This window comes from Mustela nivalis (assembly GCF_964662115.1).
Source record: "Mustela nivalis genome assembly, chromosome: 13".
In the NCBI taxonomy this organism is placed as follows: Eukaryota; Metazoa; Chordata; class Mammalia; order Carnivora; family Mustelidae; genus Mustela; species Mustela nivalis.
This window is the reverse complement of record NC_139032.1, coordinates 11,646,182-11,668,954: the sequence shown is the minus strand read 5'-3', so window position 1 is coordinate 11,668,954 and position 22,773 is coordinate 11,646,182. Positions and strand designations below refer to the sequence as shown.

Sequence of the window (22,773 nt, the reverse complement as noted above, 5' to 3'; positions counted from 1 at the left end):
AGAACAGTGTCTCACTGAATAGTGAATATCAACAGAGGAAAAAAGTATAAAAAAGAGCAAACTAGAAATTGTGGAGCTGTAAAGTACAATAACTGAAAGAAGATTCACTAGTGAGGCTAAAGGGATCTGAACAGGTAAAACAAAGGAAACCTGAAGATCGGTCACTTGAGATTATCCAGTCTGATGAAAAGAAAAAAAAAATGAATAAAATGTGCAACAAAGTATATCACTGTATATCAAACTATGCAGAACAGGAGTGTCAGGAGAAGAGAAAAAGGCAGAATGAATATCTGAGGAAACTAACAACCCCAGAATTCCCACAGCTTGGATCTAAAACATTAATCTGCATGCCCCAGAAGCTAAATAACTTCCCAGCAGGATAAACTTAAAGGAGAGTCACACTGAAGACCATCATAGTTAACTGTGGAAAAAACACTGAAAGCAAGAAAAAAAGTAACTCATCATGTACAAGGGATTCCCAGTAAGATTAAAAGCTGACTCCTCATCAGAAATCAGGGAAGCTAGAAACCAGCGAATGTCACATTCAAAGTGCTGGGAAAAAAAGAACAAGAATTCTCTATCCAGTGGAAACCATCCTTCAGAAAGAAAAGATAACTTAAGACATTGCGAGCTGAGAGAATTCATCATTAGCAGGAGCACCCTACAAGAAATCCTAGTCTTTCTTGCCAGAATGAAAGGACACTGGAGAATAACCTGACTCTGTACAAAGAAAGAGCATCAGTAAAGGTAACTACACAGTTAATGTAAAAGGGAGTAAAAATGTATCTCATTTGTAACTTTTTTCTCTTATCTGACTTAAAAGACAACTGTTGTGGTATTAATATAAAATATTTATTTTCTTAGTCCCTGGTCCCTGGCCTGGAGTTCTTAAAACCCTTGGAATCTCCTGAGTGACAGAAGCAGCTTTTGCTATTCATACCAAGCACCCAGGCACTTTTGACCACGCCTGATTTTATGCTAATAAGATGAGTCTTGGAAGGGCCCCCTAGATAGTTTGACAACTATCAAGCACATGGATTAGAAGGCTGGAACTTTTATCCCCACCTCCTGACCTCAAGGAGGGGGAAAGAACTGAAGATTGTAAATTCATTTACCAGTGGCCAAAAAATTTAATCAATCATGCCTACGTAATGAAACATTAAAAATCCTAAACGATAAGGTTCTGGAGCTTCTGGTTTGGAGAACAGGTCAATATTCTGGGAAGGTGATGCACCCAGAAGAGGAAAAGAAAGCTCTGAACACTATCTCCCATACCTTGCCTTGTGCATCTCTTCCATTTGGGGGTTACTGAGTTGCATCCTTTATAATAAACTGGCAATTGCTAAGTATAAATTCTCCTGAGTTCTACGAGTCGATGTAGCAAGTCCCAAACCTGAAGAGGGGATGTGGGAACCCCTAAATTTGCAGCCAACTCAAGCCAAAGTGCAGGTAACTTGTGTCCTAGGTCCTTGAGACTTATGTAGGAAGGAAGGGCTGTCCTGCTAACTTGTAGAGTCTGCTCTAATTCCAGGTGGTTAGTATCAGAATTGAACTGAATTGTAAGACACTTGGTTGGTGCCAGAGAATCAAACATTATTGTTACCAAAACAAAACTATATGAAGAAATAATGATAAAAGCTGGGCTGATAGGCTTATAATAATTAAAATACAATTTGTAGGACAGGAAGAACACAAAGCAGGGAGAATGGAATGTAGCTATATCGGGACAAAGTGTGCATACTACTGAAATCAAGTTGGTATATGAACCAGATTGTTATAAATTAAGATATTGTTATTCTAAAGGCAGCCACTAAGAAAATAGCTCAAAAAATACAGTGTAAGAAACAAGGGAATTAAAATGGTACAACAGAAAACATTTAATATAAAGTAATAATGGAGAACTAAAGGAACAAAAAAGTCCTAAGACACTGAAAACAAATGAGCAAAATGGCTAACGTAAATGCTACCTCCGTCAGGAATCACATCAAATGTCAGTGATTTAAACACTCCAATGTAAAGGCAGGGAGGGGCAAAATGGATACGGAAGATGGACAAGTAGGAGGATTCTGAGTTCACCTCCTTCCGTGGACACAAGGTAACAGCTACAACTCTACAACTAACCCTGACAACAATCTCCAGATTAGCAGAACAGACCTTCCCCAGTCAACTGTCAAGAGGAGGCCGCATGGAAAAGGAGAGGAAGGACGAAGACACTACTGGAAAGTGAAGCCCTGGAGGTAAGAACCACAAACGGGAGGGACACTACAAGCACGGAGAAGTGAGAGGATCAGACCCCACGCCAGGCAATCCCGGCAGCAGGCGCCTGCACTGGGAAGATGAATCCCCAAAACACGGCTTGGAAAATCAGCGGGACTTGGATCTGAAAGAACCAGAGGGCAAGAGGGAACTCAGCTGCTGCCCTTAAAGAGTCCGAAAAACAAGAAACTCTGTGAGACACAGCCCAGAGCAGCAGTCTGAAAACCACCTGGGGTATAAATGAAGGGGATTTACTGGCTAATCTTAGAACGTGTAAAGGGACAGAGATCTTCAGGAGAGTTCTCCAGGAACAAAAGTGCTGGCAGATGCCGCTTCTCTTTTACTCCACCAGCCTACACAGCCAGACACTTGGTGAAGCCAGAGCTGACCCTCTCGCATCTATCTCGCCAGCATCATGTGCTCCCCCCAAGCATTCCCCTGAGAACGCAGCCATCCAAAGCACTGCTCCTGCCTCACCACCCGCTGGAGGCACCCCCAGCAGATACTGGTGCCACTCTAAAGTGACCCCTGCCCTGGGGAGGGGAGAGATTACCCCACACACTGGCACACCTGCAGTTCCAGTGGCTCAGAGCCGTAGCTGGCTGTGCAGGGAGCAAGCTGTGCCCTCTGATGCTCCTGCAACTATGGCAGAGAGGTGAATGAGAGACTCGTAGGTAGGCTAATGGCCAGCCCTGCCCACCAACAAGCCTGAGGCAACCTCAGGCCTCTCAACAGCAGAGACCAAACCCTGCCTACTGCACCCACAGCACATACTTTGGGTCATAGCAGTCAGCTAGGCTGAAGGCAACAGCGTTTCAGCCTCAAGAGCAGGATATATGCAGTCCGCACAGAGGGCAACTCTGGAGACCAGAGAGGGCAAGTATGATAGGGTACCACAGGACCTCTTTTAAGCAAGGCCCTGACTTTCACAACGAGGAGATGTAGCTAGCTACCTAATAGAAACAAACACAGAGTCAGGCAAAATGAGACAGTAATATATCTCAAATGAAAGTACAAGACAAAAAACACAGTAAAAGAGCTAAGTGAAATGGAGGTAAACAATAGACCTAATAAAGAATTCAAAGTAATAGTCACAGGAATTGGGGCGCCTGGGTAGCTCAGTGGGTTAAAGCCTCTGCCTTCGGCTCAGGTCATGATCCCAGGGTCCTGGGATTGAGCCCCACATCGGGCTCTCTGCTCAGCAGGGAGCCTGCTTTCTCCCCTCTCTCTGCCTGCCTCTCTGCCTATTTGTGATCTCTGTCTGTCAAATCAATAAAATAAAAAGAGCAAAGCAAGCTTAAAGCTAGGAAAAGGAAGAAAATAATAAAGATTAAAGCATAAATAAATGAAAAGTGGACTAAAAGAAAGATAAAAGAAACCAATAGTTGGTTCCTTGAAAAGATAAACAAAATTGATGACCTTTCAGCCAGACTCATCAAGAAATTAAAGGGAGAGGACTCAAATAAATACAATTTGAAATGAAGGAAAAGAAAAAACTGATACTACAGAAACACAAATAAGAAAATATTGGGGCACCTGGGTGGGTCAGTGGGTTAAAGCCTCTGCCTTCAGCTCAGGTCATGATCCCAGGGTCCTGGGATCGAGTCCTGCGTCAGGCTCTCTGCTCAGCAGGGAGTCTGCTTACCTTCCTCTCTCTCTGCCTGCCTCTCTGCCTACGTGATTTCTGTCAAATAAATAAATAAAGTCTTTTTTAAAAAAGAAAATATTATGGGGCGCCTGGGTGGCTCAGTGGATTAAGCCGCTGCCTTCGGCTCAGGTCATGATCTCAGGGTCCTGGGATCGAGTCCCGCATCGGGCTCTCTGCTCAGCAGGGAGCTTGCTTGCTTCCCTCTCTCTCTCTCTCTGGCTGCCTCTCTGTCTACTTGTGATTTCTCTCTGTCAAATAAATAAATCTTAAAAAAAAAAAAAATTATGAAGAATTATAGGCCAACAAATTGGACAATCCAGAAGAAATGGATAAATTCCAGAAACATATAATCTCCCAAAACTGAATAAGGAAGAAACAAAAAATTTAAACAAAACAAACCAAACACTAGTAGTGAAATTGAATCACTACTCAAAAATCTCCCAGCAAACAAGTCCAGGACAAAATGATTTCACAAGTGAAATGTACCAAACATTTAAAGAAAAGGTGGTATGTATTCTTCTCAAACTATTCCAAAAAATGGAAAAGGAAAGAAAAAGTCCAAATTCATTCTACAAGATGAGCATTACATGAATACTAAAATCAGACAAAAAGACTACCAACACACAAAAAAACAACAGACCAGTATCTGATGAACAGATGCAACATCCTCATCGAAGTATGAACAATCCAAATTCAACAATAAATTTAAAGGATCATTCACCAGGACCAAGCTCAAGTTTTTCAGGGGATGTAAGGATGGTTCAATATTCACAAACCAATGTAACATATCACATTAACAAGGACAAAAATCACATCATCATCTCAATTCATGCAGAAAAAGCATTTGACAAAATACAATAACCACTCATGTTTAGAGCGAAACATACCTCAACATAATAAAGGCTATAAATGAAAAGCCCACATCTACATCATACTCAATGATGAAAAACTGAAAGCTCTTCCTCTAGGATTAAGAACAAGAAAAGGACATCCACTATTACCACTTTTATTCAACGTAATACACGAAGTCCTAGATGCAGCAATCAGACAAGAAAAATAAATAAACGACATCTAAACTGGTAAAAGTAGTAAAACTGCCACTATTTGCAGATGGTATACTATATATAAGAAGCCCTAAAGTCTCCACCAAAAAACTGTTCAAACTGATAAAAGAATTCAATAATACTGCAGGATAAAGAAATCTGTGGTATTTCTACACACTCAAAATAAAATAGCAAAAATGGAAATTAAGAAAACAATCTGATGTATAAAATATAAAATACCTAGGAATAAATTCAACCAAGGAGGTAAAAGCCTTATACTCAGAAAACTCTAAGACACTGATGGAACAAACCAAGTGACACAGAACTTTAACAAATAATACTAAAATTTGTATGGAAACACAAAATATCCTGAATAGCCAAATATTTTGAGAAAGAACAAACCTGGAGGTATCTCAATCACAGATTTCAGGATATACTCCAAAGTTATAATAGTCAAAACAGCACGGTACCAGTCAAAAAATAGGCATATAGATAATCAGCAGTATACAGTACAGAGAGCCTGGAAATAAACCCACACCTATAAAGTCAATCTACAACAAAGAAGGCAATAAATAATATACAAAAGGAAAAAACAATCTTTTCAATAAATGCTGAAAAACTTGATAGTTAACATGCAAAAGGATGAAACTGGACCACTTTCTTAGACCATGCACAAAAATAAACTAAAAATGGATTAAGACCTAAATGTGACACCTGAATACCACATAACCCCTACAAGATAAAACAGGCATAACCTTGCCTGATTTCAAGCTTCACTACAAAGCTGTGATCACCAAGACAGCATGGTACTGGCAAAAAAAAACAGACGCACAGACCAGTGGAACAGAGTAGAGAGCACAAATATGGACCCACAACTCTATGGTCAAATAACCTTCGACAAAGCAGGAAAAAATACAGTGGAAAAAACTCTCTTCAATAAAATGGTGCTGGGAAAATTAGACAGCTATGTATAGAAGAATGAAACTTGACCATTCTCTTACACCATACATGAAGATAAACTCAAAATGGATAAAAGACCTCAACGTGAGGCAGGAATCTATCAAAGTCCTAGAGAAGAACATAGGCAGTAACCTTTTTGACATCAGGCACAGCAACTTCTTTCAAGATGTGTCTCCAAAGGCAAAGGAAACAAAAGTGAAAATGAACTTTGGGTACTTCATCAAGATCAAAATCTTCTGCACAGCAAAGGAAACAATCAACAAAACAAAGAGGCAACCATGGAATGGGAGAAGATATTCACAAATGACACTACAGACAAAGGGCTGATATCCAAGATCTATAAAGAACTCAAACTCAACACCCCCAAAATAGATAATCACGTCAAAAAATGGGTAGAAGACATCAAAGACATTTCTCCAAAGAAGACATACAAATGGCTAGGAGACACATGAAAGGGAGATTCAAATGAAAACCACACTGAGATACCAAAATCAACAAGACAGTAAACAACATGTGCTGGAGAGGATGTGGAGAAAGGGGAAACCTCTTACACTGTTGGTGGGAATGCAAGTTGGTGCAGCCACTTTGGAAAACAGTATGGAGATTCCTTAAGAAATTAAAAATAGAGCTACCCTATGACCCTGCAATTGCACTACTGGGTTTTTACCCCAAAGATACAGATGCAGTGAAAAGAAGGGCCATCTGTACCCCAATGTTCATGGCAGCAATGGCCACAGTTGCCAAACTGTGGAAAGAACCAAGATGTCCTTCAACAGACAAATAGATAAAGAAGATTTGGCCTATACATACAATGGAGTATTATGCCTCCATCAGAAAGGATGAATACCCAACTTTTGTATCAACATGGACGGGACTGCAGGAGATTATCCTGAGTGAAATAAGTCAAGCAGAGAGAGTCAATTATCAATATTAGGTTTCACTTACTTGTGAAGCATAAGGAATAACACGGAGGACATTGGGAGGTGGAGAGGACAAGTGAGTTGGGGGAAACCGGAAGGGGAGATGAAGTATGAGAGACTGGACTCTGAGAAACAAACTGAGGGTTCTGGAGGGGAGGGGCTTTGGGGGGGCTGGGTGAGTCTGGTGGAGTGTATTAAGGAGGGCGCGTATTGCATGGAGCACTGGGTGTGGTGCATAAACAATGAATTCTGAAAAACTAGAAAAAAAAATAAGATAAAATAAAAGAAAGATAAAACAGACAGTAATCTCTCTGACAGTGCCTTTGGCAACATATTTATGGCTATGTCTCCTCAGGCAAGTGAAAACAAAAGCAAAAAATAAACTATTGTGCTTATGGGTGTACCAAATACAGTTACTAATACACCAAAATAAAAAGCTTTTGCACAGTGAAGGAAGACATCAATAAACAAAAAGCAACCTAGTGAATAAGAGAAGACATCTGTAAATGATACTTTTGATAAGAGGTATCCAATATATATAAAGTTGTTATGCAACTCAACACCCTCCTCCCCAAAAAACAACAACAACAAAAATAAACAAAAAGCCCTCAACCTGATTGAAACATAACCAGAAAATCTGAATAGATATTTTTCCAAAGAAGACATACAGATGCCCAGCAGATACTTAAAAAGAAGCTTGGGGTGCATAAACGGCTAACTTTAGGGTCCAACTCTTGATTTCAGCTCAGGTCATGATCTCAGGGTCATGGGATAGAACCCCACATTTGGCTCCATGCTCAGCAGTAAGTCTGTTGGAGATTCTCTTCCTCTCCCTTTGCCCCTCCCCCTGCTCTAGAAAAACGAGTAAGTAAAAACTTTAAAAAAAAAAAAGACACCCAATAATATGCATCTTAAGGAAAATGTAAATCAAAACCACAATGAGCAATCACTTTACACTAGTCACAAAGGCTAGTATCAAAAAGACAACTGACAAGTGCTGGCAAGGATGTAGAGAAAAGGGAACCACTGTGAGCTGCTGTTAGGAATAGAAATACTTTAAGATCCGGTAATTCCATTACAGGGTAAAACAGGAACACCAGTTTCAAAATATATATGCACCCTATGTTTACTATAGTATTATTTAAAATAGGCAAAATATGAAAGCAACCTAAGTGTCCGTCTGTAAATGAATGGATAAACAAGGTGTGTTCTGTGTGTATGTGTGTTGTGTACACATAGACTCTTTTTTTTTTTTATAAAGTTTATCTTTTTTTTTTTTTAATAAAGTTTATCTTTTTTTTTTTTTTTTTAAAGATTTATTTATTTGACAGAGAGAAATCACAAGTAGACAGAGAGGCAGCCAGAGAGAGAGAGAGAGGGAAGCAAGCTCCCTGCCGAGCAGAGAGCTCGATGCGGGACCCGATCCCAGGACCCTGAGATCATGACCTGAGCCGAAGGCAGCGGCTTAATCCACTGAGCCACCCAGGCGCCCCTGTACACATAGACTCTTAAGTCCAAAAAACTGCTGGTTGCCAGAGGGGAGGTGGGTGGGGGGATGGGTGAAATAAGGGGATTAAAAGATCAAAACTTCCACTTACAAAATAAACCACAGAAATGAAAAGTACAACGTAAAAAAAAAGTCAATAATACTGGAACAACACTGTATGATAATACACAGTTACTACACTTAGTGTGGTAAGCAACAAGTAGTACAGGGAATTACTGAATCAGTGCTGTATACCTGAAACTAACATTGTATGTTAATAGTTACTTCAATTAAAAAAAAAGAAAGAAAGAAAGAAAGAAAACCCATGATACACAAGAAACACATTTTAGATTCGAAGACACAGGTTTAAAGTAAAAGGATGAAAGATGATATAATCAAATAGAACTCTTCATTTCCTGTCATAGCAATTCTCATTACAGTGACAGGTACCGCTATCCAACCGTGAAGTCAAAGACGGGATCCTCTATTCTTCCACAACTGAATTCTTCAATCTACTCCCTGAGCAAATTCTGTGGTTCAGTTTTCTAAATTTGCTTGTCCACTGCTATCATATGAGGTGAAGCCAGCCTTGTAACCGAACTCTCTGCTTTTATTTTTGTCCCTTTCAGTCTACTATCCGTAAGGCAATGCTGAGTGCTTTTAAAGCATATGAAATACTATTTCTCTCCAGCTTAAAAACTTTGAAAGCCTTCTCTGTGTCTCACTGCATTTAGAATCAAATTCAATTTCCTTTCTTTTTTCTTCAAGTGTCTAATACAGTCTCTGCCCAGCTCTCGTATCTTCTACTTCTCAGGAACAAAACGGGATCTCCCGGGACACAGAGGAAGGATAGGCAAAGTGTTGAGAAAAAAAGTAATTTATAATTTATAATTTAAAATTCAGCAATATTAACATTCCAAAATGAGTGCAAAAGAATGTACTTTCCGACATACAAGTACTCAGAAAGTTCATCAAGTCTCTAAAACACCCATGGAAAATATCTGTTGAGAAAAAAAAGTCTACCTCCTAAGAGACAGAAGAATGATAAAACAAGTAACATGATCAAATAAACCAGCCAAACATATTAAGTCTAAGTCAAGACAGACCATAAAAAATAACATTTTTTAAATAAAGACAAGTAAAATTTCTGAAGGTATGGATACAGAATAGAGAAAGTATCTAAACTAAGTGGAAGAGTAAAAATGCTAACTTTAAAAAAATACACATTATTTAAACTTTAAGAGTAGTCAACAGAATAGGCATAGAATATACAACTTTAGGGGGGGAAAATGGAGTAAGAAAACCTTTATCAACAGCAACAAAAAAGAGAAAGGAAGAAAGAGGAGCAGGGAGGAAAAATCGAACAAGCAGCACAGGGAGGTGAAAACAGCTGTAAGCGGACCTGGGGAAAGTCCCTTCCTGATGACAGTGTCACAACACCACGATAACAAAAACTGCAGAACAAAACCCAACACATACTATTCTAGCAGAGAAGATAAATCAAAATACGAAGCAAGAAATAAATAAAAAAGACAGCTTTACAATTTAGAAAGCAAAAACTAAAATAACTATTAGGAAAAATAGACAAATCTACACTCATAGAAAAAGTATCACACTTTAAAAATGGATAAATTGGGTAGGTAATAAAGTATGTAGAACATCTGCATAATGTACGTATAGTAAACCTGTTCCAGCATATACATAATTTAAACATACATATAAATATATAGAGTATACATTATTTATTATATGCAAAACATGTACAAAACCAAATATCCAAGTCCAAAAAAATTTCAAAATATCTAAAATAAGGTCATAAAGTTCACAATAATTAAACAGAAAGGAAAAGAAGTAGAATTCTACATTCACATTTTGAAATTCCATACCCATAGAAATTAAAACGGCAAGAACTCCTGTACAACCTTAAATGAATGAAAATGTTTAACTGAAAATACGAACTTTTAAACAGAAAAGCAATAAAAGCACTTATCAACACATAGGAGACATAACCAAGTGATAATCAGAAAAATATTTATGCCCTGAAATGTATTTACTAAAAGTTCATTAAAGTGAAAAGTGAAATAACTTACGGAAGTGACAAGACCTGGTAAGTATGCCTAGGCAAAAATAGACAATCCTGGTCCAAGGAGTATTAAACTACTTGAAAAGTAAGCATAACTGAAAAACCAGTTAAGGATGGAACAAAATCAAATTTTAGGCCCATCTCACATGGTGCAAAAAATCATAAAAACAAGATTTTCTAGTTGAATCCAGCAATGTAGTAAAATATCAAGTACAATTTGCGACAGAAACCTAAAGATGATTCAACATTACACAACGTGTCAACCTGTATTCCTGTTTAGGGTTTTAAAGGTGAAATCTTTATGCCTCTTCCCTCCTAAACTCTAAAGAAGTATTAGCAACGGAGTACAAAGGGTTCACTCGCATGAGGAACAACAGCAACTGGAGACCTCAATGGCATTCAAAAGAGGAAAGACAGCAGAAGGACAACTAATTTAGTATCCTTTTACAGAAGCCACAGTGTGACAGGCGATGAGAGAAAAGTAAAAGAAAAGAAGACTCTTTCAAAACAAAAAAAAACCCATTCCAGAGCTTCTGGAGAGCTCAGACATGTCAAGTATAAAAAACAACATATAGAACAGGACTGCCCTGCCCTGCATCTCCTGTCCCCTTGCCCCCAGACCCCATCCGCACAGATACCCTGAGCACTTAGCCCTGACAGCTCAGCCTCTGCAACGTTTATGAGAGGCGCTTGGGATCTGAAGATAAAGGCACAGAAAAAGAAGTGAAGCTGAAAACTGGAATATTCACATAATGCTTCAACCACCAGTAATGTTTCAAATTATATGTCTATTCCTAAGAAAGGTCATTCAAACTTCAATTTCTGAATGGCTCTGAAGAAAAAAACCCCACATACTGCTAGGAATCTCTTATGCAAGACACCTGCTTTCTTCCACAGCCATCTTAAAATGATTTTGCCATCAAGCCCCACCCATGCACAAAGAATTTATTATCGACTTTTTAACATCCTACCCTGAATGTCAACAGAATATATCTCTTAAAATTTAATTTCTGCTACTGAGATAACTACATCCAATTTTACCATCACTCCAATAAACTAGAGCCACTCAGTTGCAAAGATCATAGTGCCTGCCCAGGAGTAGTCTTGAGAATTTTTCCTCATTATCTTCTGTGCAACTGCTCTACTTCCAAATCTTAGTATCCCTCACAGATTAAGGAGGAAAATGAGGAGGACCTTATACAATTTCCAAACAAAAAGTTGTCCCATAATCTAGACCTTAACACAAAAGTTAGGTCACATTACCAGAGTAAAAATTTCAACACAATCTTACCTGCTTATCTTTCCTTTCTATAATATCTTGCTTTTGTTTGCATTTTTGAGAGGTCTCCTTAATATCTGTTGCCTGTAAGATTGAACCAGAAGAAGGGGAATGTAGTTAAAATCTTAAGCAAGCCATTATGAGGCCTTACCAACCCAAATATCAAATTAATCCACAAGGCTTTTCATTTCTTCCAAACCAAATTCAGTTACCACCCAAAATACTAACTTACTTACAAATCTATAAAATGCTATTTACTGATATTAAAAATAGGGGGCCCCTGAGTGGCTCAGTGGGTTAAAGCCTCCGCCTTCGGCTCGGGTCATGATCTCAGGGTCCTGGGATCGAGCCCCGCATCGGGCTCTCTGCAGGGAGCCTGCTTCCTCCTCTCTCTCTGCCTGCCTCTCTGACTACTTGTGATCTCTGTCTGTCAAATAAAAGTCAGTGGGTTAAACCCTCTGCCTACTTGTGATCTCTGTCTGTCAAATAAAAGTCAGTGGGTTAAAGCCTCTGCCTTTGGCTTGGGTCATGATCTCAGGGTCCCGGGATCGAGCCCCTCATCGGACTCTCAGCAGGGAGCCTGCTTCCTCCTCTTTTTCTGCCTGCCTCTCTGACTACTTGTGATCTCTGTCAAAAAAAAAAAAAAAAAAAAAAAAAAAAAAAAGCCATGGCAATATGCATACACATTTCTTTATCCCTTCCCATGGATTATCTCATGGTAGTTCATCTGATTCTAAAAAAACATTCTATTAGGATAGCAGGGTCCATAGTTCAAACTGTTCTTCAAAATCTTGGACTCCAAAATCTCCCTAAAGGTTAAAAGCCATGACCATAAAAATTTTTAAGTTTAAAATTTTCAAATAAATTTTTAATAAATGGAATATTCCATATGCCATTATACTATTTATTCTAAAAACATCGGGTTTTCTATGATAAATTCATAGAAGAAATTCAATGTTTCCAGGAATACTACTCTGAATCCTCTTATTAAAATAAACAGATTTGGGGGCGCCTGGGTGGCTTGGTTGGTTCAGCGACTGCCTTTGGCTCAGGTCATCTCAGGGTCCTGGGATCCAGTCCTATATTGCGCTCCCTACTCAGCAGGGAGTCTGCTTCTCCCTCTCCCTCTGCCCCCGATTCACACGCTCTCTTGCTCACTCTCAAATACAATCTTTGGGGGAGAAAAAAAATCACATTTCAGTTTGCTCTTTCGTATGCTGGAATATCTTAAAGTAGTAACCTGCCCAAAGTGATAATTAGGAGCCTGAAAGCCCTGTGGTGGCAGACTTGAGTTAAAAAACGAACGAAAGCTACAAGTAAATTCACAAAATTACTTGGCAGACCTGCAGAGTAGTTTTTGTACTTGCTAAAATACAGAAAATCCTGGGGCGCCTGGATGGCTCAGTGGGTTAAAGCCTCTGCCTTCAGCTCAGGTCATGAACCCAGGGTCCTGGGATAGAGCCCTGCATCAGGCTCTCTGCTCAGCAAGGAACCTGCTTCCTCCTTCTCTCTCTGCCTGCCTCTCTGCCTACTTGTGATCTCTGTCTGTCAAATAAATGAAGTCTTTAAAAAATAAAATAAAATACAGAAAATCCTAAATTGAGCCAGCAAAGTACCTTCTCTTTGATTCGAGCCTCCAACACGTGACGCTGCTTCTCAATCTCTTCAATTCGACGGGTCATAGGGATCTGCCCTTCTTTAAGTTTCCTCACCTCTTCCTTCACTCGGTCTCGAGCTAGTTTTACTTCTTCATACTCCTGACGAACATTTTCATACTCCTTGCAATTAATTCAAGAAATAGAAGTTAACGCACTACTAGCTTAAATTAACACATACACTAAAACCAAGTGCAGTCAAAACAAGCTGTAAATCAAAAAATTCAAGAATAATGGAATTATGGGACAGGGTAGGGTGAGGGGGTGGCAGAGAAAGGCCACAAATACAGCCACGTGTTTTTCCATTTTAATAACAATTACCTCCATTCTAACCCTGGAACAAACATGATAAAACTTTCTTATTTTGTTCTGCCCGTCAAAAAGAAATGCACTGAGGAAATGGGACTCTTCAGCCCAAACTGTGGTCATAAATAATAACCATACACTGCACAGTGATTAAAAGGAACAGTAGCTCCAATAAACTCAGGAAGCCGGAGAATTCTAGTCCATAGTGCGCAGCTGCATCTGCACCTGAACTTATTAGTGGTACACACCAAGTAAATTCTCTGTGACCTGAGGACACTCAAAGATTTTTTTTGTGCAAACATTTTTAGCTCATTAACATCTTATAAAACAAACTGTCTGTTGAGGATTCAAATCTGGAAGAGTTAAGAGCACCATCAACTGTTATTTGTTACACAATAACAGTAACAATACACACCTATATCATAATACCATCAATAATACCAAATGTATTATGATATATAAAGCAAAAATGAACAAAAGCACCTAATTTGAATACAGAGCAATCAGTACCTTCTTTATAGCTTTTCTGCTAGTTAAAGCATCACTATTTTGCCTATAATAATTAAGACTTACCACCCACGGCCTTTTAGCTTCAAGCATCTCAATCAAATCTAAATGTCGCTTACGTTCATAGAACCTCTCCACATCTTGTTTGTATCGTTCATTCCTCTGAATCATTTTCTCTAGATACTCAGTTTTCTCTTTGCACGAGGTCTAAAACAAATATTTAACAATTAGTTTAACTGAAAAGTCAACAGGTCAGATTCTTTAATGATGAAAATGAACAATGCTACCAAAATTTCACAATAAAGAATTTCACGGGCGTTCCTAAGAACTGTGCACAACTAACATGCATACCTGAGCTCTGGTTTAGGCCCTGCGATTTATTAGTTGGGTGACTGTGGGGAAGCCCCACCACATCTCCAAGCCTGGCCTCTTCCTGCCTGAAGAAAAGACACCTATCTGCCCCACTCACCTCAAGGGTAGAAGCAACACACTCTAAAGTGCAAGGTCAACAAAAGCTATAATGTGATATACAAGTGAAAACTAGTATTACTACAATTAGCATGTTATGAATACCCATGACTTAGGACTTAGAAATGAGATGAAGGAAGCTAAAATTTGCCCTTTAGACTGAGTTAACAAATGCAGAGATGTACTCAAAACCTAGCAGGATAAGTGGCTACATTCCTTCAGGGGACGGTACTAATTTCAGAGAGTTTCTGGTGTACAGGAGTCCCTCCCCTTATTTGAGGGGAATAGAGGCCCAAACCACTAGAGGATGCCTGAAACTGCAGAGAGTACCACACCCATAAATACTGCTTTTTCCTGTACATGCATGCCTATGATAAAGCTTAATTTACATATCAGACACAGTAAGAGACTAATAACAAGAAAACAGAGTAACAATAAGCAATCATAAAAGTTAATGAATGTGGCTTCTCTCTCAGAATATATTATCATACTATTGTCACCCTTCTTGTGATGATTCGAGATTATAAAACGCCATGTGATGACATGAAGTGAGGCACTGTGACATAACATCAGACTACTGTTGACCTTGTGACCATATATATATATCAGGCAGCTCATCTGCTTCTGGACCACAGGTCACCATGGGTAATTGAAATGGCAGGTAACTACAAGTGTGAATAATGGGGGACTACTGCATCAGACTGTTCCAGGGGGGCAAGGGTACAAAGACGGACAGAGTATCTGAAAAAGCATAAAATAATTACTACTCCTTTGGTCATGGATTCTGAAAAAGTATAATAAATTATAATAATTTGCATATTATTAAGTATGGACAGTTACAATTGAAGAGAGAGCATCTGTTTATAAGATATCTTATGAAAATTTACTGAATTTATTTTTAGTGGCTGGGACATCAAAAATGATTTGTTAAACAAAACACCTCTTCAAATGATAGGCTATAAAAGGATATTTTAGTTTATGTGTTTATTTAAGGTGAACATAAAAACAACACTGCAACAGAACCCAGAGCTCTCTACAAAGTCTACCCTCCTGCAACTCAAAAAATATGAGAACAGGGTCAACAGAGGCACTACATCAAAAGCTACAGTTTCACTGCTATATTACCCAAAGCCTTGTACCATCCTGGCATATTGGCAGGTGTTGTAAAAAATACTGAATGAGTAAAAGAATAATACCGAAACTTCCTGAGAGAAATAAATACTTTAAAATACCATTATTGGTTCCTTAAAAGTTCAATTAATAATATGTATTTGAAGAAATGGTAGTCAAATTTTTCAAACTTTTTTCAACTCCAATTCTCACTTTCTATGACTTAATGTATGTCAGCAATACAATCCTAGGTGGAAAAAACCCACAAATATATGAAGCCACTTGATGAATCAGAGCTACTATTCACCCTACCACACTGTGAAAGATAGAAACCAGTCAGGGACAATAAAAAATGAGTTGTCTGTTTATAAATACCTCTAGTTGTTTTTCTTTCTCCCTGAAGTTTTTGAGTTCACAATGGTATCTGTGCATTTCTGGAGGACCAATAGACTTCTCAGTAGCTTCAAGAAGTTCAATTTTACTCAGTTTAGCAAATTCTCCAACTTTATCCTAGAGCATAAAACTTAAATATCAGCAACTATTATCATTTTTAAAAAAGACTTATTTGTTAGAATGGGAGAGGGACAAAGAAACTTAAGCAGACTCTGAACTCAGCAAAGAGTCCAACACAGGGCTCGAACTCACGACCCTGGTAACATGACCTGAGCAGAAACCAAGAGTCAACATGTAACTGAATGTGCCACCCAGGCGCTCTGTAACTATTACCATTCATAAATATCTTCAAAACATATTTCACTCAGCGATCACGCTTGTTAAAATGAAACGCATTTAAAAGAAAAAAAACTGTTAAGATGTGCAATATATACAAACTCTGTCCTTCATATATTATTTCTTAAAATGATAAAGGGTATGAATTGTCATCTAAGAATCCTTTAAAATTTTCTAGGTCGATATTTCTAGGGTAAAGTGTTTATATACATATAATAAATAGCTTGGAGATAAAAAAGAGTTCCCTGGACTGAAACCATTATCTACCACACATCAATTGGAATGTCAGAAGTTAAGAAAAAGGATATTTACAACAACTACTCCTGGACATATTGGACATCAGCTAACAATGCTTTCAAATTTTAAAATTTTTTTTAATTTGGACAAATGTAATTAAGTCATTGTTTCTGAATTGAAAAAATGAACTATAATTCAGTCACTACACAGCACTCAAATTTAACATTTCATGTGCATTTTCAGGGTATTTTTACTAAAATTTAAAATATAACAAAGTTTTAGAATGCACATCTATAGATTTAAGAGTTTTAGTACATCACATACTTTATATAAAAACATGATTAAAGAAGTTGTTTATTACCAAAATTTTAAGTGCCTACAAACTCTAGCACATGGACACGCAAGTTGCTGTACTTAAAAACAATACTTTATTTCCTTTACCATATTCTGTAGTTTAGACTTTCAGCTTTTTATTAATTGAAATCTTCCAAATTACTTCAATAAGATTATGAGACGAAATGCCACCTTTTACAAAGTAGAAAGTATTAGTTATGAGGCTTACTTTAAATAGCTTCTATTACAATATTCTTTGAAAAGTATTTAGATTCTGCTATGGCATGAAGAGGACACAAATTCTACCATGTGTACACTTAATTCTCTCATACCTGAGGTAGAAATTGGCAAAGATTGCCCACTTGAATGTTTAAGGCTGCAACTTGCTCTTCTACTACTTTCTGGGTTGTAGATTTTTTGTTGATGAACCAAGATGACTGATTTTTTGCCACGTCAATCTCACGGGTAATTACAAGATTTCCTGAAGTTCTGAACCTAGTTAAAAATAATTTAAAAAATCTTTATGTTCAAAATACATATATCGTTTTAGAAATATAATTTCCAAAATTCTCTTGCAAAAAAGGTTGCCAGACAGGATTATTATAACTTTTATTCCTTTTGAAATTTTGGCCCCTCCAAAAAAGGAAAACTCGATAATTTATTGGTAATAATACATAACTGATCACAGGTAAGTTACCACTTTCAACATCACAATTATTTAAACTATTAAAATAAAACAAAGCCAACACTAATTTCCAAACACTGACAGAGGATTTACATATCTGGAGTTATTTATCCTTTAATTATTATTCTCCAATCACATGCGTTGACTGCAATTCAAAATGGATTGGTATATTCAACCATACAAAATTAAGTGCTATAACTTCCTCTACTGGAAGATAAAGGAATGAAAACCAATTTTTGCATAAGCAGTTCCAGACATCAAAACTAGCCTGGTCATACAGGTAGCCCATGCCTTCCTTGTCATGTACTCCACTCTGAATTCAGAGGGGACTATATCATACGCCCTCTTAAAGGAACATTAAGCAATACAGAATCTGAAAGAAGGGTATTTACTTATTTCTTGCTTTTAGAAGTACTACTGCTCCACACCTCCCATCCATCTTCTTCACTGGGAATCAGCAGCATGTGGTAGAAAGATAAATTATTGGTATTCAATGGCTAAATGACAATGATACTTTGTAAATGTCGTGTCTATATAGACTATACTGTAATCAGAACACTCCACAAACATTAAGATTTTAGAACTTAAAAAAAAAGTAATTTTAAATTTTCATTTCCAGCAGAATGACTAATGAAGTACTCTGTTGGTTGTCTTGTTCTGAACTACAAATAATGAAATATTAAAATATGTTCACAAATGCATTTATCAGTTAGCATGAAGGCAAGTAAATCTGGCCTAAATCCCAGGGCAGGTGGAGATCCAGAAGTTGAAAAATGAAAACTGGCTTTTACTTTGGGAGTATCTGTTCCACCAAATAACCTTACACATTCATTTTCATAATCTCCTAGGAGAGGAGCTACAAAGGCCCCGAGAGTCTAATAAAAACCATCCCCAAAAGACTATACCCTCCATGTAAGGGTAAACTAGAACTACTCTATAATCACCATCACCACCACTGCCAGCACCACCAACACCACCATTGACAGTGAGGTAAATTGCCTGTCTCAAACTACGGCTTAAACTGCAAAAACAAACAAACAAACAAACAAACAAAAACACAACAACCCACAATTTCTCCTGAGGACAGTTAATAACATCAACCCAGTCTCAGATATATTAGTATACTTAAGTCAATTACATGACATACCTAGGGTTCCAAAATGCACAAACAGAGAATTGTGTATATTTTGATCCTGGATTGAAAGTACCCAGTGGTCTGTTGTATAAGTTAGTGAAAATTCCCTCAGCAGGAACCTACCTTTACCCTCAAAAAATTAACACAAAGTTCAAAGAGAAAGGGGCAGCTTACTGGAAACACACATACATGAAAACAAAACCAAGAGTAAGAACTAGCAGAAATAACAAAGTAGAGTCATACTGAATTAATGGGCAAATACAGAATAAGGAAATTCACTATATTTCAAGAAATAGAAGATTGAAAATATTTACTTATATCTAAAGAAGAACTAAAGGGAAATGGATCTAGAATGCAGCACAAAGACATAAAAAGATGAAAAATAATGGAGAATGTTAAGAGACACAGATGACTGAGTAAGAGAACCCAACATCTAATAGGAGTTCTAGAAGGGAAGGAGACAAAAAAGGGTCAGTGGCAATATAGTAAGAGATAACGGATAAGAATTTTCCAAACCATAAATTTAAGAAGCTCATTAAAATTCCAAGCAAATAAATAAAAAAATAAATCCACATCTAAATATATGATGTGAAACTATAAAACAACAAAAACAGGATTTCAAAAGACACTTGAGCCACATGAAACCAATGACCCCCTCCCCACCCCCCACAAAAAAGGCACTTGAGATAAAGAGAATTACTGCCAAAGAAACTAGGATTATATTCATACCTGAAGACTGTGGAATTATACTTCACATGTGTTGAGAAAAGACCGATCAATGTAGAATTTATATCTACCAAATACATCTTTCAAGACTTAGAATGGGTAGGTCAAGATGGGGGAGGAAGAGAAGGCTGAGATGACATCAGGTAGCAGGAGATTAGCTAGATCGTTATTAAACCATTCCGAGCACCTACAAATCCAACAGGAGATCGAAGAGAAGAAGAGCAACAATTCTAGAAACAGAAAGAGGACCGCTTTCTGAAAGGGTTTTTTCTTCTACAAAATTTTGGGATACAACTTCTTCTAATAGATCAAAATATACCCTAAATCTAGCACAGGGTTTGTTCTAATCTCCAGCCTGAGCAAATTCTCTCCACTTTCTTTTTCTTTCTTTTCCCAACCAACTTAAATTATCAACTCCATTTTTAGAAAAAATATTTTTAAAGATTTATTTATTTATTTGACAGACAGATCACAAGTAGGCAGAGAGGCAGGCAGAGAGAGAGGAGGAAGCAGGCTCCCTGCTGAGCAGAGAGCCTGATATGGGGCTTGATCCCAGTACCCTGGGATCATGACCTGAGCCGAAAGCAGAGGCTTTAACCCACTGAGCCACCCAGGTGCCCCTTTTTAGAAAATTTTTTTTTAAATTTTCATCTTTACAGTCATATTCCATCCCTTCACCATGTTTACCCTTATTTGTGTGTGTGTGTGTGTGTGTGTGTGTGTGTGTATTTTTTTTTCTTTCTTAAAATTTTGGGAGGTAGTTTCTTCTAAGATACTCCAAAATACTCCCAAAATCAAATGAGTGGCTCTGTTCTATTCACCAGTCAAATACATATATTTTCTTTTTTAAATTCTTTTTTGAACTTCTTTTTAACCCTTCTCCCCACAATCTGAGTTCTCTTCTGATTTGGTTAATGCACATTTTTCGGGGCCTGTGCCACCCTTTTAGTATTTTATTCTCTCATTCATATATTCTTATCTAGGTAAAATGACAAGGCAGAAAAACTCACCACAAAAAAAAGAACGAGAGGCAGTACCAAAGGTTAGAGACCTAATCAATATGGACATTGGTAATATATCAGATCTAGAGTTCAGAATGATGATTCTCAAGGTGCTAGCTGGGCTCAAAAAATGCATGGAAGATATTAGAGAAATCCTATCTGGAGACATAAAAGCACTTTCTGGAGAAATAAAAGAACTAAAATCTAACCAAGCTGAAGTCAAAAAAGCTATTAATGAGGTACAATAAAAAATAGAGGCTCTTACTGCTAGGATAAATGAGGCAGAAGAGTTAGTGATACAGAAGACCAAATGACAGAGAATAAAGCTGCTGAGCAAAAGAGAGACAAACAACTACTGGACAATGAGGGGAGAATCTGAGATAGATGATACCATAAGATGAAACAATATTAGAATAATTGGGATTCCAAAAGAAGAAGAAAGAGAGAGGGGAAGAGAAGGTATATTGGAGTGAATTATTGTAGAGAATTTCTCTAATGCGGCAAAGGGAACAAACATCAAAATCCAGGAGGCGCAGAGAACCCCCCTCAAAATCAGTAAGAATAGGTCCACACCTCACCATCTAATAGTAAAACTTACAAGTCTTAGTGACAAAGGGAAAATCCTAAAAGCAGCCTGGGACAAGAAGTCTGTAACATACAATGATAAAAATATTAGATTGGCAGCAGACTTATCCACAGAGACCTGGCAGGCCAAAAAGAACTGGCATGAGATGTTCAGAGCACTAAATGAGAAAAACATGCAGTCAAGAACACTATATCCAGCTAGGCTATCACTGAAAATAGAAAGAGAGATAAAAAAACTTCCAGGACAAACAAAAACTAAAAGAATCTGTAAACACCAAACCAGCTCTACAGGAAATACTGAAAGGAGTCCTCCAGCCAAAGAGAGAACCTAAAAGTAATAGGCCAGAAAGGAACAGAGACAATATACAGTAACAGTCACCTTATAGGCGATACACTGGCATTAAATTCATCTCTCTCAATAGTTACCCTGAATGTAAATGGGCTAAATGCCCCAATCAAAAGACACAGGGTATCAGATTGATTAAAAAAAAAAAAAAAATCAATATGCTGTCTACAAGAACCTGATTTTAGACCCAAAGACACCTCCAGATTTAAAGTGAGGGGGTGAGGGGCGCCTGGGTGGCTCAGTGGGTTAAAGCCTCTGCCTTCCGCTCAGGTCATGATCCCAGGGTCGTGGGATCGAGCCCCGCATCGGGCTCTCTGCTCAGCAGGGAGCCTGCTTCCCCTCTCTCTCTGCCTGCCTCTCTACTTGTGATTTCTGTCTGTCAAATAAATAAATAAAATCTTTAAAAAAATAATAATAAATAAAGTGAGGGGGTGAAAAACAATTAACCATGCCAAGGGACATCAAAAGAAAGCTGGGGTGGCAATCCTTATATCAGATCAATTAGATTTTAAGCCAAACACTATCATAAGAGATGAGGAAGGACACACTACCATACTCAAAGGGTCTGATCAGCAAGAAGATCTAACAATTTTAAATATCTATGCTCCTAACATGGGAGCAGCCAACTATACAAACCAATTAATAAACAAAATCAAAGAAACACATCAATAATATTACAGTAACAGTAGGCGACTTTAACACCCCCTCACTGAAATGGACAGATCATCCAAGCAAAAGTTCAACAAGGAAATAAAGGCCTTAAAAGACACACTGGACCAGATGGACATCACAGATATATTCAGAACATTCCATCCCAAAGCAACAGAATATGCACTCTTCTCTAGTGCACATGGAACATTCTCCAGAATAGATCACATCCTGGGTCACAAATCATGTATCAACTGGTAGGTACCAAAAGATTGGGATCATTCCCTGCATATTTTCAGACCACAATGCTCTGAAGCTAAAACTCAATCACAAGAGGAAAGTTGGAAAGAACCCAAATACATGCAAGCTAAAGAGCATCCTACTAAAGAATGAATAGGTCAACCAGGAAATTAAAGAAAAATTGAAAAAAACTCATGGAAACAAATGATAATGAAAGCACAACTGCTCAAAATCCATGGGACACAGAAAAGGCAGTTCTGAGAGGAAAACAGAAATACAAGCCTTTCTCAAGAAACAAGAAAGGTCTCAAATATACAACCTAATCCTACACCTAAAGGAGCTGGAGAAAGAACAGCAAAGAAAGCCTAAACCCAGCAGGAGAAGAGA

General features: G+C 37.9%; 1 protein-coding gene across 3 annotated transcripts in view; it reads right to left on the bottom strand.

Moving 5' to 3' along the window:
• SMC5 (structural maintenance of chromosomes 5) overlaps nt 1–22,773 on the bottom strand; it is a 97,570-nt gene that overhangs the window by 53,496 nt on the left and 21,301 nt on the right. For 2 of the 3 annotated variants that reach the window (XM_082696700.1, XM_082696701.1), the window contains exons 4-8: nt 17,353–17,515; nt 16,097–16,231; nt 14,210–14,350; nt 13,292–13,453; nt 11,688–11,759 (exon numbers count right to left, since the gene is read on the bottom strand). In XM_082696700.1, coding sequence (XP_082552826.1) covers nt 11,688–11,759; nt 13,292–13,453; nt 14,210–14,350; nt 16,097–16,231; nt 17,353–17,515 — 673 coding nt within the window. Of the gene's footprint in view, nt 1–11,687; nt 11,760–13,291; nt 13,454–14,209; nt 14,351–16,096; nt 16,232–17,352; nt 17,516–18,097; nt 18,147–22,773 lie in introns of those variants that run through there. The other variant, XM_082696702.1, reaches the window with a different exon arrangement.